Source organism: Rhynchophorus ferrugineus, unplaced genomic scaffold (genome assembly GCF_030347505.1).
Source record: "Rhynchophorus ferrugineus isolate W39M unplaced genomic scaffold, kcgeb_rfMv2 rfM5, whole genome shotgun sequence".
Taxonomy (NCBI): Eukaryota; Metazoa; Arthropoda; class Insecta; order Coleoptera; family Curculionidae; genus Rhynchophorus; species Rhynchophorus ferrugineus.
The window spans coordinates 28,437,834-28,455,032 of NW_027472584.1; the positions used below are offsets into that span (position 1 = coordinate 28,437,834).

General features: G+C 30.8%; 1 protein-coding gene across 4 annotated transcripts in view; it reads left to right on the top strand.

The window, feature by feature from the left end:
• The window catches only part of LOC143197159 (rho guanine nucleotide exchange factor 17), a 44,645-nt gene continuing 27,446 nt past the window's right edge, over positions 1-17,199 (top strand). For 2 of the 4 annotated variants that reach the window (XM_076405379.1, XM_076405378.1), the window contains exons 1-3: positions 2-224; positions 4,712-6,506; positions 10,882-10,959. In XM_076405379.1, the coding sequence (XP_076261494.1) occupies positions 121-224; positions 4,712-6,506; positions 10,882-10,959 (1,977 nt within the window). In that variant the 5' untranslated portion in view covers positions 2-120. Of the gene's footprint in view, positions 225-4,711; positions 6,507-10,881; positions 10,960-17,199 lie in introns of all 4 variants that reach the window. The other 2 variants (XM_076405376.1, XM_076405380.1) reach the window with 2 other exon arrangements.

Here is a 17,199-nt window from a genome sequence, read left to right on the forward strand (position 1 = left end):
AGTAGGCGTTCTGCCTTTCTACTATCGGTCGGTACCGCGATAATAGTTGCGTTCAACAGTCACTTTGACAGGTGGTGACGATGACCGTTGACACCCCAGGGGGTCGCGCGGTTTCTCGGCATGGCCTCCAGATGGCAGGAGAATTGTAGGGGATGGTGCCAGGACTGTGTCAGTACTTGTAGCAGTCACTTTCCGGGTATATCAATCGAGGAATCCTACACAAGGTACGTCCAAGGGTTGCATACGCTGCAGACTCCGCTGCTTTCATCGTTGCCATATTTACACGATGCACTTTTATATTTACACGTTTGTTTTCCACCAAACTTTGCTCCGTTGATTTTTTCTTACTAAATAGGGGTAATTTTTCTTAAGCGGTAATACGCATCTTATAAAACAACGCTACAAACGTTTTAAAACTAATAAAATGTTCGTTGTTTTATCAAGTTATCAATGATATAAAATTGGGTCATATTCATATGTTTACACAAAACAATTACCTTTCTATACACTATTAACTATACACATATTAATGTTTAATAAATCAGTATCGTGCCATTAAAAATAACAATATATTCACTGCATATAAATAACTAACTTTCTAGTTTCGTTATTTTTTTATATACACATAGATAAAAAATTATTATTAAGAGCAGGACTTACGATAGTGTAGTTGCAGAATATCAATTTACATCTCAACGTAAATCTGTGAATTATGAATTGATTGATGCAATTCGTTTTAATGTCACTTCTTTGTTGTTGCCTATAAAATCGTTTAATCCTTTCATGGGTATATAAAAACCTTCGATCACAAGCTGTTGATTCAATATCGTTATATCTTGCAATGGAATGCGGTCATTTTAATATGTTTATCTTAATAATTACCTTTTCTGTTTCATATATGACACCGTAGTGCTTGTAATAATAAAAGAAACCCAACCCACATAGTTGTGTTCACAAAATTTAGTTTCTCGTCAGTAATGGGTTGATTCAAAATAATTGTCAATTGTTTTGTTTTGATTTTTTTCTAATAAATCTTGTCTCTGTATTCATTGTTATATTGTCTGGTGCTTTCTACAAGGCTAAAATAATTTTTCAGTTCTATACTTCTCGTTAAATTATTTTTCTTATATAAATAACTATTACTAATGTGAATTTATACTGTATATTTCTTAGATCTCATTTTTCTCATATAGAAACAAAATCTCTATCATGAATCAAAATAAAAGTCAATCCTTACGAGAGAAAATGATCATGTGCTACAGGAAACTTACAGTGCAGGCTGTATGCATTATTATTATGTTTTAGGCGATTACAAAAACAATCATGGGAGAACATTATTGAGTGCAATTGATACGTTTGAGCTTCGTGTTGAATCAAATACGATCATTATACAAAGAGAAACGCGACAAGTCGCTTTTGCAACATGATAACCATTGGCCACATGTTGTAAAATCCGCGAGGACATGAAAATGTTTAAATGTGAACATATCGCACTTACTAGCATTGTGTATAGTCTGAGTATGAATAGCCATCAAACATTTTTTGTTGTGTTTTAATTTGGAATTTAGAACAACGGAAAAATACTTGTGGGCATTTCATCAATAAATCATTTATCACTCATTATACAATATTTTATATAACCAAAAATGTTTGTCATTTTAGGTTCTTCTTAATAAACAAATTGTGATACTTGATCGTGATAATTTGATATTTTTTAAAATAATTAAAAACAAATTATCGATATTTCTTGTTTAATTCCATAAATTACTTGTGATTTAAAAACAAAAACAAATATAATTAACGTTGTTACTGGTAAAATCAACAATTAACAGACAATAATAGTTATTATTTCTTTTCTAATATAAGACATAAATCAACACAAATACTTATTTTACAATAGGTGGATTTAATTCTGTTCATTGTTAATGCTTTCTTATTGCTTAAACGCAATTTGATTTGAGAAAACAATGATCGTATCTTTTCTTTGACAGATAAAAATCTTGTATTTGATTTAATTATAAATAGTTTTGATTGCCTCGAGTGTAACGTACAGATGTGTTATAGGATTCGTAATTTCTATTCGGATAGTTCATTTTTAAAGCACACTCAACGAAAACAGCATTCGTATTTTGGCACTCCCGATCACAATGGGCCGTACTGTATTGTTACTCCATCAAGAACTCGTTTTAGTAATCAAGTTCACGTCATCAGGAAAAGATTAACTCGATTTGAATTACACGAACTGTTTATATTTTTAAATGATATCATTAGACTAGTTTTGAAAATGGCAAAATATATTTATGAATTATAAATGAACCGTATATATTCATAGAAAGTTGTTGTTGTACGTAGTACGTTTGGCGGAATGTCTCATAGGCTGGAGAATAATGACTTTTCGTGTTTTAAACTGAATTCTAATTCAACTCATTTAAATAACGCTTTCTCATTACAAACATTCAATTCAAATGATACACACCAACGAACTAGATCAAATGGTTTTCGGTCGTATTAATTTGTGGGTTATAAGTGATTTATTTATTTCCTTAAGACTGAAGAAAATACAAAAATCGAGTTGTTTTCAATAAGGATGGCTCGTTTCAATAATCGTTTAAATAAGTAGTATGTGAAATTTGGACGGCACATTATATTTTTCTTTCATTTCACTATAGTACGAGTTGGAGTGGCTCAATATCTCTGCCATATAGATCTGGCTGAATTTTATTAATTGACATGGGTTATTTTCTCTCTATCTATGACTATGTCTATATCGTTGACAACGTCTGGTAAATATGCTGGCTGGAAAAGAACTATTTAAATTATAAACATGCTTTTTAGTGTTTGGCCTGAACATATTAATTTGCAGTTAACTTGTGATTTGCTATAATCGTTTTCCGTTTAATATCAACTGTACTAAAATTACCTCTTCCGAAATGTTACAGTTTTTATAAACACGGCATATTTATTGTAAATCCGTCGTAATTAATTCACATTCAACAGTAAAATTTAATAATATAATTCTAGAAAACGATTCACAATAATTCCCATTCGGTATATATGAAAAAAAATGATGTGTTATCCTGAAATATGGATGTTAGAGAAACTGATAATGAATGTTTAGTTTTAATGGAATAAAACTAAAATCAAACTTTAAGTTGGCAGTATTGTTTCCGATGACAACTGTGCCAGGTGATTTATGTTTAGTTTAGGTTTGCCATTTCATTATGAATATGCAGATTTATTTCGAAAATGAATGGAATGAAATTTCGAAATGAGTGAGCTATGCGTACAGATGATGTTTTTGGTGATATAGAGTGTAGCATTTACTTCAAGAGAGATTAAAAAAAACATCTTGGTTTGCACACTTATAAAATTGAACTCGGATGATCGCCGGGTAAATGACAAAATTGTTTGGTATGCTTTATGAACTGGCGAGGAACATATAGTTATATTATGATCAATGATTTTTTTGTTCTCGAATTGAATGACTGAGATCCAAAGAAGCTGTAATTTTGACTACGTTATTCAGCATTTCATAGAGATGTGATAAAGATAAACGCATAATTACACTAAAGATGACTGACGGCTTGAAAGACAACAAATGTTGCAAAGCATTATCCAAAATTGGATATACAGATTGGATTATACCTAAGCAGGAAATCATATTCTTAATTTTTATACTGTTACGCAAATGTTTCATGTTTGCCATACCAAAAAACTGTTTGTTCTTTCAGCAAAACCATTCATCGAGCTATTTTCTTCGAAATTGGCAAAATGCTGCTCTGCAAGTTGTCCCACTGATGCGTGCAGATACGATATGTTCCATCCAAGTGCTTTCAACGTTTCTTTGACCGATTTTGCTTTATGAGACGTTTATGCGCATTTTCGTGCTGTAAAATCACTTTACCATGTCTTCGGGTCCATTCTGGACGTTTTTCGATCAATGCATGGTTCAAATTCATCATTTGTTGTCGGTAACGATTGCTATTAACTGTTTCGCCAGGTTTCAACAGTTCGTCACTCTACACTGCACATGCCATTCTAGTTACACCAAAAACAGAGCACTGTCTTGCGCCCAAAACGATTTGGCCTTGGAGTCGATCGGCCGGCTTGGCCAGGTGGTGATAACCAGAATGTTTTACGCTTAGGGTTTTCAAAATAAATCTACTTTTTATCACCGGCCACTATTCGATCAAATGACGATCATACCTTTCTTCAAACGCATCTTCAAACTTATTCGGTCTACCAGAATGTTCTTCTTTTCACCACTTTTGAATTTTGGTGTACGTGCTCACCAGCAAACGATGACTTTCAGCGGCTTTTTTCTTTTAACTAAATAAGAAAAGTAATGTGTGCACGAAACTTGACATTTTCAAAGAGGTATAAACGTATGACGGTGTTACTTTTGCAAAATGTCACATGTATAAACTTTGAAGCTTGATTTTCTGTAGAATAAAATGATGATATGTGTCAAGTAATAACATTGCATGCTTAAGCCCAGCGACATCTGTTCCGGTAACGATTTTCCGGTACAACTGTATCTCCAAAAACCAATTCATCTCTTTAAGCGATGATATTTTGAATGGAGATTCGTAATAACGTGTAAATATGTTGTCGAGAATCTTTAGATGTAAGTGGTAAAAGACAACGCGGTTTTGGTTGATGTGTGTCGAGTGGGTGGCATTTGTTGTTGATGTATTTCTGTTATTTTCAGATTGATGACTATCGGATCGGTACGATACGGCGTACGAGTGGGGGCGGTGAGCCCGCCGCCCCCCGGGGCTGGACCGCGGTACCGCTCCCAGTGTTGCTGGCCCGCTAGCTCGCATCGGGACGCTTCGTCTCGCGTCCCTCTGCCGCCCGCCTCGTCCCCGACGCCTATTAATAGCCTGGATATAATTAGTTGCGCAAACAGAACGGAGGACGCTGTAGCTGCTACGTCAGACCAGACGCCGTTCGTTTCAGTGCGCGACCATGTTCCGTACCCGGGCGGGTGCCTGCTGAAGAAACGTTGTGCTCTTGTGAGGCCCCAGGTGTACTCGCGCCTCGCCGACTACGGAGACGCCGACGCCACCAAGGAGGAGCTCGCCACCCTGGACCGGCTGCCAAGGTTCCGCTTCGGCGGGAACCGCAGTGAGAAACGAGGCAGCGAGAAGTTCCGGGAACTGACCGAACGGCTGAAGCGCAGCACCGCCCCCATACCGCCACCTAGGCGGCACACGCGCGCCACCCCACCACCAGTCGGTCCCGAGACGACCGCCACTCGGGCAGTACCTCTGCCTCTTCGGAGCGCCTCCTTCTCCCAGGTGGATTATTGTCCGGACGACAACAAATACATACGGAAAACCCACGACCCGACCGACTCTCACACGACCAACACTCTTCCCAGGCCCAAGAATCTGCTTCGCGCCAGGCAGGATGAACTCTGCACGTCCACTCCCGAGGCGGTAGTCGAGGATCCATCTCCAGAACCTCCGAAAGACATTCCCGAAGTCCAGGTGACGTCAGAGCCGCCTGAAAAAACATTAGTTCGTGCCCAAGACAGTGCCAACAATAACAAAGATCGACGGAAAGACAAACTGAGAAGGCGGAAAGGAATTTACTTATCTCAGTGGCCCACCGAGTATTACCCGAATGATGTAGACGAGAACTTGATTAAATACGAAGAGGAAGATTTAAGTTGTACCTGCGAGGAGACAGCCAAGGTGATTCAAGAATCCCTATCGGAAATCACGAAAATCCACGATTCAACTTCCCAGATTATCGGGAGTAGTCCTCAAGAAGAACCTCTCAGTCCGGAAGATAGTAGCGTATCATTAGAGTGGCCAGTGCCATCGACTATCAACAATAACAACAACAACAATAACAAAATTCACTCCCAGTCACCGGATCTAAAAGACTCGTTAAAAGTATCATCAGGGTTCAGGGCAAATAGTATATTCCGCTCCGATTCCCTATCCGAAGGTGAACCTGACAATAGCGAGCGAAGATCAGATCAGATTTCCTTAATACCCTCCGATGTCTCCGACTGTGAAAGTAGACTCAGTTTAGGTAACGACACGTCCAGTCCGAATATTCCTCGAAGATACTCGAAGAGACCACTCAGAGGACCCTACGGCCAAATGCTCGAAGCTGAGATGAAAAAACCAGAATCCCGCAAGAACCTCACCAATGATCTGAAGTTTCTCGAGGACTTATCGAATAAAAATAGGCAAACGCGTGTCGGCGGCTCTTGTAACAGTTCAATCGACGAGACTTTCATGAAAGAGAGTGGTTTGAGTTCACCGAAATTACCAGTGAGCAAAAGAAAAGTTAGTGCGGACAATTTGGTGGTGGAAGCTGTTGAACAGAAACTGGTGCCGAATCATCAACGAACGACGTCCAGCCCATCGAAACTGGAAGGTTTCAACAATCCAGAAGTGTCAACCGAGCTGTTAGAGCAACTTTTACGTGGCAGTTCGGAACAATTGGCAACGAAAGAAAGCAATCAACAACAAGCACTTCACAACGTAAGTCTGCTGATTCATTTAACCCATTTTTTCACTTACATTTAGGTTTATTTCGGTCTCGATTTGAATTTTTATCATACTGGCGTCCGAACTAGGTTAAATTCTTTCGGAAAATTTGTCACCATAACGGTCGACCATTGTCGGTACCAATATAGCGAAACGAAAGTGGGAAGGCAAGCACATTGCAAAATATTATTTTCGATTGGTTCAAATATAACAAAATTGAAAACAAAAAAATGTGAAAGTCCGATGCAATAAAAAAATATTTATTTTCTTTAGCCAAGATCGAAAACACCAGGCTGAAGCAAGCGGTATATACGGCGTAATCTATTTTTAAAATTTGTCTATCACCCAAATTAAAACTATGAGTCCTGCTAAAATGCTCCAAGAGAATTACCGACGTCTTTTACAATTTAAAGAAATCGCCGTCTACTTCTTATCATTTAAAACGCGGCTTTAAATATATTCAAATATCACGTATTACAATGCTCTCTGAAATTTTGAAATAATATACTCAAAAGGTATTAGCCAAGTTTCAGAAAAAATATATTATGTAATGGCCAATGGCTTAAATGTAATCATGACTATAAACGTAAAATGACATATAACGTATATAAATATGGTATTAAAACATTGTTTAATCCTTATGTTTTTTTCTTAATTAACACTCAACACAATTTAAAACTATTATTAGACATTTGAAAAAGTAATAAACGTTTTTAACGTTTCAATATAGATTCAACATAATAGTTAGATAAATATATAAACATAAATAATAATCACATGAACTATATGGTGGATGCGGTAAACTTAAACAAATTATTGCTACTTGTTTTTTTGTTATTGTATCATTTTTAAATATTAATTATAATAGAAAATTACTCCACTAAAATACCATTTAAGAAAACGTGGATTATTTTTTCGCGCGCACAATATTTGTATACCATTCATATTATATATTTTAATGTACTACTTAAACACAGTTAAATCATACATCTTTAATAGTTTTGACATTACATAATGGAAAGGTTCGAAGAGTATTAAGCGGGCGTTGAAACAAAGTAGAATCGATGTATATAATTTAAAACAAAAATAGGCATAGGAGGATTTATGATCGAAAATATTCGAAAACATATAATGGTGGGTTAAGTAAGGTAAAATATTCAGGAAGGTGATTTCTCATATAATTATATCATAAAAACTGTCTTTAATACCCGTACTAAATGCTTTCAAACACTTTACGTAACGCTGTCAAAAATCTTTTAATTTCCATCGTCATACCGCGGATTACAATATCAACAACCAAAATGTATTTTATTCCAAAAGGTGTCCATAATTATTTATAGAATTTTTTTTTCGTTAGTTATAAATAACGCTAATAAATAGAGGTTCTGTTTCTTTTTTTAGATTAAGATACAACAGAGAATATATATAATATTAAAATTAATCTAAAAGGAACAAAATTTTATCTATTACATGCCATAATTATATTTTAGCTTTTCCAAACTAAGTTTTCTCTGCAGCATTCTCTAGCGCTCGGTGCACCTAAACAAATTCCATTTTATTTCGTAAGAATTCTCCGCTTGCGAATCCAGAACTAATTTGTTAATTAAAAGTTTGAAATTTAACGAGGCCTCATTCAAAATTATCATCAAAAGCCCCTGTAATCAACGTATTTCCTTAAAACTATTTTTTCGTACAACATATATATATATATATATATATATATATATATATATATATATAATAAAGTATCCAAAGGATTCATTAATATAGAAGTAATTAATAGTATATTGTTCCTATATTTGCAGCTATTGTTCTTTTGTAGTGATTATCAAATTCTTTTGGAGGAGATATGATTTAAACAGGATAATTGTGGCGGCAGCGATGTATCACATCGTTGCCCGGCAACCAAAAAGCCCTATAATCTAAGCAGCGTTGCCAATATCTGCCAAAACATCCTTACAATTAAGAAATAATACATAATTAAATATTTTCATTATACCGCATAAACGCTTTACGTTGTTTTATATGTATGGCTAATTAAATGGTTTTTTTAGAACAATATATAATTAACCTTATGTATTTGTTTCCATTTATACAAAGTTTTAAAACTTTTTAGTTGTTGCTAAACTATTTAAATTATTATTTACGGTTAATATAAGGTTATTATTGTATTAAAGATAAAAATGCTAATAATCAGAATCAACTTGTTTAAATGTTATAAACCTCGCATTGTTTTCGAACCATTATTTATTTTTCCGATGCATCAGATTCCCATTAAATAAACAAGGCTCGTTTAGTTAGATAAACAGTTATCATTTTATAAAGTGCTAATTATAATATTCATAAAAGAATCAACTGACAAAGTGCAATGTTAAGTTTGCAAAAAATGCAAGTTAAAACTCTTAAATAAACAAAAAAACCCTTCGTACATCACAGCTTTTTAAATATTAACAAAAATCAAATGAAATTGAAAAAAAAGAATTAATTGAATTAAAAATGTGAGGTAATAAAACAAATTTCCAAAAATAAACCTAATTACATTCAAATAAGAGTTTCAACAAGAATGTTATTCCTTTGTACTAAGAAAATTAAATCTAAGAAATAATAATACATCCAAGCTTGCTCTCAGTTAGTTGCACATATAAGCAGAGACTGAAAAAGTCTGTTCGAGTTCGATGGAAATTGGAGGAATCTTCATCGATTGTCAGATTTAATCTCGAACTTTTCGGAGCTGGAATACGATATATAACGAATATTGCTCCAGATTTATTGCAGTATCTAACTCAGTCAAATACCATTTGTATTGATTATCTTTATTTACACTATATTACAACGCTAAATGAATATTTAGTTTTAAATTTAAATAATAGACAAGAACAGGACGCATATTAATTGGTCTAGTATTATTCGAAAATAAAAATAAAGGAGATATGTATGTGAATAACATTTTCAGTCAACTACTATGTAGTATGCAGAAAAAATATTTTTAGAAGCTGTGGTATGGTTTTTCTTTCAAACGTTATATTTTTAAGCCTATAACAAAACTAAGCAGTATAACATAAATGGAAATATGTATCATGAAATCATGAACACAAATGTTCTTGATGACGGAATTGATTCGTTTTGTTTTAGATGCAATTATTGTAAATTTGGTTAATAATGTTGAAGCTATCCGGCAAGATAACAGGAAATTAATTAAAGTATGATGTTAATGTTCTGAACAGTTTTAAATAGTTGGTAGATAGCAAGAGAAAGAAAGAAAGAAAATATTTTTAATTAGAATACTTACGTAATTAAATTATGGAAATTTAAAATTGAATTTAATAAATTTAAATTATTGATAAAACATATAATTTTTTATGTAATTAGAGTTAATGATTATGAAACATAATTATTTGAAAAGAAAGAGGCGCGTTAACATTTTGCATGTTTTAATTTGTGTTTAAAAGTATATAATAACTAAAAATAATGATTAGTGTGATTGTTTTTAAATAGCATATTTAGATGCATTGTGTGGGGTTTTAAAATTAGGTAGTTCGTGTGGCTGAACATATATGCCTAACTGGACAAGTATTCCCAAAAACAAATCAGGTGGTCTCCACCACCATTGACTGATCACAAAAAAAGATTTGACAACGTTGTGCGTCGGTCCTAAAGTACGTCGCTCTATGGCTGTTCCCCAGCCGTCAGTTGAATTTCCCGATTGGATGAGTCAAGGCGTGGTAGGAGCTGCTCCAGAAGAAAGACGTGCCTGTTTGGTTATTTGGCCAGAGATGTAAACCCAATTGGTGACAATAATGAGTTCCAGAAGCGACTTGACATTGCCGGTGATCAGCAGCACGTCTGATTGGTCCCCTTTCGGTGCCAACTTCTCGGTTTTGGTAACTCAAGCAACTTGTGTTCGATGTTTCGGTGTCTTTTTGTCCAGTTAGGTTTAGGGACTCATGTCTCATAGGGTTAGTTTTTCATCGGCATCGCCAATTTATTTTATTTTTTATCAAGCTTAGTTTTATGTTTTGTTTTTTTTTTGTGGTCCTAAACGCCTCTGATTAGCTGCTAATAAATATCAAACTAAACTTAACCTCAAATAAATTGTCATTTTTCTTTGTCGGTGTTTTCATTGTACGCGATACTATAACAGTCATTTGTTTAGATAGATAAAAAGCATGCCCTTGTATTAACAGAACGTTTGTTGTTAGTAAACAATAGGGGGATTTTTCTATCGTGCTTTTTGATTACCACAAACTGTTATTATAATGAAATATAGTAAGATCGTTAAAAAAAATCTCCCAAAATATATTTCGAAATAAATAAAACTATTTTATATGTTTATGTTAATTAATTTTGTTGTTTTAACATGTTTTTCCAGGATACTAGAACACATGTCCTTATTGAACTATACGACAATGAACGAATCTATGTGGAGTCATTAGAGATAACCGTTGTGGTAAGTTTTTTTTTATTGTATACATTATTTAAGGCATATATAATCACATTTACAACAAACAATAAATTAATTTTACCATAAATAACTGGAGCACGCTTTAATTAATTAATTAACTAATTAATTGAAATGTACTAAACCTTTAATTAACAATATTATATAAATATAAATGATTTTAATAGCTTTTTTATTGATTGAATATAAAATATGGCTATTAAATTTGTTGATGTTCTTTTGTTTAACGATGGTGTAAATAAATTATTCAATATAGATCGAGTCCATATATAAGTAGTTACTGGGTAATCTATTATATTAAATATACGAAGGTATTATGCATTATGGGAAAGTGAAATGTTAATGTAAATCTAAAAATCGATAATTTAGTGTATTATTGAGAGTCATAGAACTTTGACCTATTGCTTTATAACGAGAAATCAATGTTCTTACGATTTAAACTATTGATATGTGTTATTTTTGTCACTAGATTTTTCTAAATGTACAGTATTATTTTCAACGTACATGTATTCTCGTAAACTAGATATAGCAGAATAATATTTGATTCCTTCACCAATGAATATGAGAATCTAATAGCTGAAATGTATATTTAGGTCATGCATTTATTATTTACAATAAAGGAACTCAATCTTTTTAAAAAGAATAACCACAGTACTGTATACTTAAATGTACACACGATTACCATTTCATATGTTATGTTATATGTGGTTTTAAACATTCGAAAAAAACACCTAAAAATGATTCTACCTGAAAAAAAATCACAATATCAAATATAGTAATGTAGTTAATAAATTTCAATTATTTGAAATTTAAAATAAGAGCACTTTGCAGTATACATTTTTGATATGTTTCCATTAAAATTTGAATTAGAGTAATATATCGAAATTATTAACTACGAATATTCTTTCAAAAAATGGAAAAAGTGCTAAAAATGTTTTTGACCTTCACTTGAGATAATGCTTTGCTAATTTTACATCAAAAATAACTCTAAAGACATCTATTTTAACTTGGTGGTGTCAACTTTCCGTGATATTAATTATATTTGGTGAAGGATTTGTTTTAAATAAATACTTAATGCTCAGTTGAATTATTAAAAATAACAGATATAACCACTGTACTCAATATATTTTTTATTTTGTAAGTAGAAAATTTTGAGTAATCAATTTAACATTTCCTAAAAATAATGTAATTAGTTATAAAACGACCTGAAGATTGTTTTTGAAGTTTCAAAAAATTGTAATATTATTTTTAAAGACATTTAAATCATTTTAAATAAAACATTTTTATTTTTTATCGAAATTTTGAATGGTATTCAATAACACCTAATTTATACATGAATTTGTGGATCACCTAAGATACTGAAAGGACCATACGTATCAGAATGTTCGTATGTTTTCCATCAAAAGACGTATTTCGTCTGAACATAAAAGAACGAAAATACTTTCTGAGCGACCCAATGATAACAATAGTTAAAATCAATAATGTAACTCTTATTGAGAAGGAAACATACAAAATAGAAGTAAATATGTATATTCCTCATATAAAAATTTATTTTTCTTGCGACACGAACCTTGGCTGAAGATTTTGATGCTTTTGATATAATAATAACGGTGCTTTTAAAGAGCTTGTACCTTGTTATCAACTGCTTTTAACTAACGATCTTATTTTTAAAATAATCTCGTCGATCTTTTGGGTATTATTTTCTTGAATGCATACATGCGAATTATTATCATTATTATCCTACATAAAAGTATCGTTTACTGCCGAAAGCAATAATATATAACAATTAAATCTTAGGATTTCAAACATATTTAATATTTCCATATTTATGTTTTATTAATAGTTGAGAAATATAGAGATCTACATTTTAAACTGAACATTATGTTTTTACGTAAAGACTGACTTAACAATTTTTAATTAAAATTTTCAGGGCATATTTAAGTTTTAAATACATTATCTCTCATTGTGAAACTTTTTTATATTTAATTAATAGATGAATATTTTATTTTTTGTGAGAAATGTGTTTAATTACATTTGATTCATATATTTTAAACATATATTTAAACTACATTTTATGCTGAACCTAATTTTATATAATATTTCGTGTAGCTTTGTAAAGAAAAATTAGTCAAAATTTTATTTATTTTCATTTCATGCTTTGAAATAATTAGATTGTTTATTATAATGTGTAATTTTTTCAATTAAGATGTATTTAATACTAAAAATAGTTAATACGTAAAATGTCGTATTATAATGAAATTATGTACTACCTGTATATCTATATTTCTTGTTCTAAAAATAATTAATACGTAAAATGTCGTATAATAATGAAATTATGTACTACCTGTATATCTATATTTCTTGTTGTTATTATAAATGGTGTTATTTTCTTTTCAGTCGAAAAAATATTTCATCATATTTAAATAATATTTCAAAAACTTTATACTTACGGTCAAAACAAATTATTATATAATTATTTTCTCTGAAAAGTATATTAAAAACGAAGAACACAAATTGAGTTTAAAAAATGTTTAATACCATTTCAGTTAGTCAAGTTTGAGATTTTTGTCGTAATTTTAATTTAAGCAAACAAACAACAAAGGAAATATCACCTTTTATTGTAGAGTTTCATGTTGAAAACAGCATTATATTTGTGATTTTAATATTGCCGATAGTTCGAAAGTCAGAAATGCTCTTTTGTTGAAATAAAATTCTCTCGAGGAAATTATTTTTCCGGGTGCTTACATATTGCAAGAATCCTCTGAAGTTAAGTATAAGTTTTTTATTATTAAATATTTTCTGTGCATTGATATTTTTAGTTCAGAAGATGTAATAATGACATCGAGTTCAGTTAGTAATAAAATTGAAGCTATAATTGTTGCAATTTTTATGGAAGGAAACGAAATTCTATTTTTCATTAAGAATTTTATGGTTTAATACTCTAACTATCCAGCTATTGAGTTTTATTGCACAACAGGCATATTTTAATGACAATTACGTGCCTGACTAACAAACAAGAAATTCATCTGTTTTTTATTATTAAAGGAAATTTGGTATGGATCCATTAGCATGAAGTCTTTTTTTAACTACTACTCCAATTTTCAGAAAATAATTTGACCTGTGGTGCTTAAATCTAACGATCGGGAAGTCAATTATTGTATTGGCTTCCGTAAGCAACCATAACAAATAATCGTAAATTTCTAATATAAGGCTAACAAGGTACATATAAAAAAAATGTATTTTTGTGCGGTCCTTTTTTTCGACGGGTATGTAAACACAACGGTATGCGATGTTATTTTAAATAATCAAATTGTGACATTTCGATTTACTGAATAACGAAGCCAGTAAAACATGAAAGTCCCCATGTCCTTTAATAATCATATTCAAGATGTCCTTACCATTCTTTTTTTGATGTCATATCGTATATGGTAAAATAAAGTAAGTCATTGTCACAATTAGTTTTGCAGATTACACATTATATATATATATATATATATATATATATATATATATATATATTTTCCTCATATTTCTAATCCATCAGGAGGGGCAATATCTAGTTAATACGGTGGATGGGGTATGATTTAATTTAAAGATTGGATGTTTCTTTTATGGATATTTAAGATATTTTATTTTCTTTTATGAGTCACTACTAAGTGAATAGTTGTTTATCTTTTTTAATTAAACATTGTTCATATAAATTTCAGTAATTATGCAGAGACTTTGCTGGCTTTGAATATGAACGATGTATTTTCAACTGAATATATTTCAGTTTGTGATATTTTTCAGAAGTCAAAATAAATGATTTTATAGCTTTTCTCTTATACAAAATATTTTGTATCGAAGTTTTACTTTACTACTATTACATAGTGTATTAAAGAATAATAATTTCAGTCAAATAAAGAAAAATATCATGGATATTTCGAAAAATAGTCCAATTTTCAAATAGATGCGGAAGCAGTTAGTATTGCAATTCAAATTTAAAACGGTACTTAAAAGTAACGATCGCAAGTCAATTATTGTATTGGCCTCCATAAAACTGTACCAAATAATCGTAAATTTCTTATATGAGACATATAAGGAACATGGTTGTTTTCAAATAACTTAATTTGATTTTCTATACGTTCTGTTATAGATATCTGAAAACTATTTAATTTTTCTTAATTACTAAGCAAAATGTATCTAAACATTTTCGGGTATCTAATTGGGTTTAATGTCTACAAAAATGTCTAGAATATTCTGATTCTGCCTCTGTGTATTAATAGAAATATTTATTAAGGAATGTCGGTCCACAGTAATATCTACTGAAATATATAGTTAGGTTTCATATTTGACATTTCAGTAAACGACAAGATCTTATTTTCGGTTTCAATTTGGAAACGCTAATAACTTTATTATTTAGCAATTATTCTCCAATTTTCTGGATTTAATTTATTAGAACGCAGCATTTATCGTAGATGACGTCATCTATATAATAAAAATTAAACTGCATTAATATTTACCACTTTACAGTTACTATATAAAGCATCCTTTTATGTGTGAAGCCCAAGGGAAAATAATTAAATTTAATATGGAGGTACCAACTCACATTCATTTCACACTCTGGCAGAAGTTGATAAAAACTGTTAAAGTTAAAATTGTTCGAATTGTTCACAAATGTTACTGAAAACGATTTAGTGATATATTATTAAAAATTAATATTGATTCTGAATTTCTAGAGAAAAATTTATATTAAATGAAGAAGTTTTCAACGATATAAATTGTTCGGAGTTTTGAGTAACTTTCAGTTAACTGTTAAATATTGAAATTTCTAATACTTATTTTTTAAATATATGATCTAGATTTTGTTCATTTTCAGACTTTGTATTCTAACTTGAATTGATGTATGAAAATATCACCCTTCATGTAAAATTTTATGCCAAAAAAGATTCATTATTTTGTTATTTTCAGTAGTTTGAAAGTATAGATACTTTTCAGATTTTTTTGAAAAAATTCACTATCCTAAATTCATTTTAATGTTTACGGTTAATATTATGTTTACGGCCAAAACGGATTGTTCTATTTTTTAAAAACTTTTTAAATTTATTTTGGGCCATTTTCAGACTTTTCTTCATAACTATGTTCTAAATAAAGATGCATAGTTAAACGTATCAAGACTTATGTAAAATACGATGCTGAATGTGATGGTTAACTTGGTTTTATAAATTTTTCAGTATTTTAAGAGATATGATTACGATAAGTTTTTAGCTGAATTTCACAAAAAATATATTTCCTTCGATATTTCAAAAACATTTAGTTGTATATCAAAACCAATGATTTTATCGTTTGTTATACCATAATATTAGTCTATTATGAAAGTTTCATATAATTCTGAGACCTAAATATTTTTTGCACTTTTTCCATATATATACTCAGGAAAATTTGCGATTTTTTGGCCATTTTCAGACTTTTTACTATAGCTCCAATTTAGGTTGAGGTATATTAATGAAAATATTACTCTTTATGTGAAATTGTATGCCAAAAAAGATGGTGTATTCATTATTTTGTTATTTTCAATAGTATGAAAGTTATAGATACTTTTTTGATTTTTGTGAAAAATTTCTTTGTCCTAAATTCATTTATTATTTCAAAAATATTATGTTTACGGCCAAAATGGATGGTTCTATTGTTTTTTTCACACTAAAATACGTATTATATCGAGGTTCTAGCCCATTTGACGATCTATTTTTTTTTAGCTTTTTTGCATATATATACTCAGGAAAATTTGCGATTTTTGGCCATTTTCAGACTTTTTACTGTAACGTAAATTTATGTTGAGATGTATTAATGAATATATGACCTTTTATGTAAAATTTTATGCCAAACAAGATGGTGTATTCATTATTTTGTTATTTTCAATAGTATGAAAGTTATAGATACTTTTCTGATTTTTGTGAAAAATTTCTTTGTCCTAAATTCATTTATTATTTCAAAAATATTATGTTTAGGGCCAAAATGGATGGTTTTATTGTTTTTTTCACACTAAAATACGTATTATATCGAGGTTCTAGCCCATTTGACGATCTAATTTTTTTTTTAGCTTTTTTGCATATATATACTCAGGAAAATTAGCGATTTTTGGCCATTTTCAGACTTTTTACTGTAACTTAAATTTATGTTGAGATGTATTAATGAATATATGACCTTTTATGTAAAATTTTATGCCAAACAAGATGGTGTATTCATTAT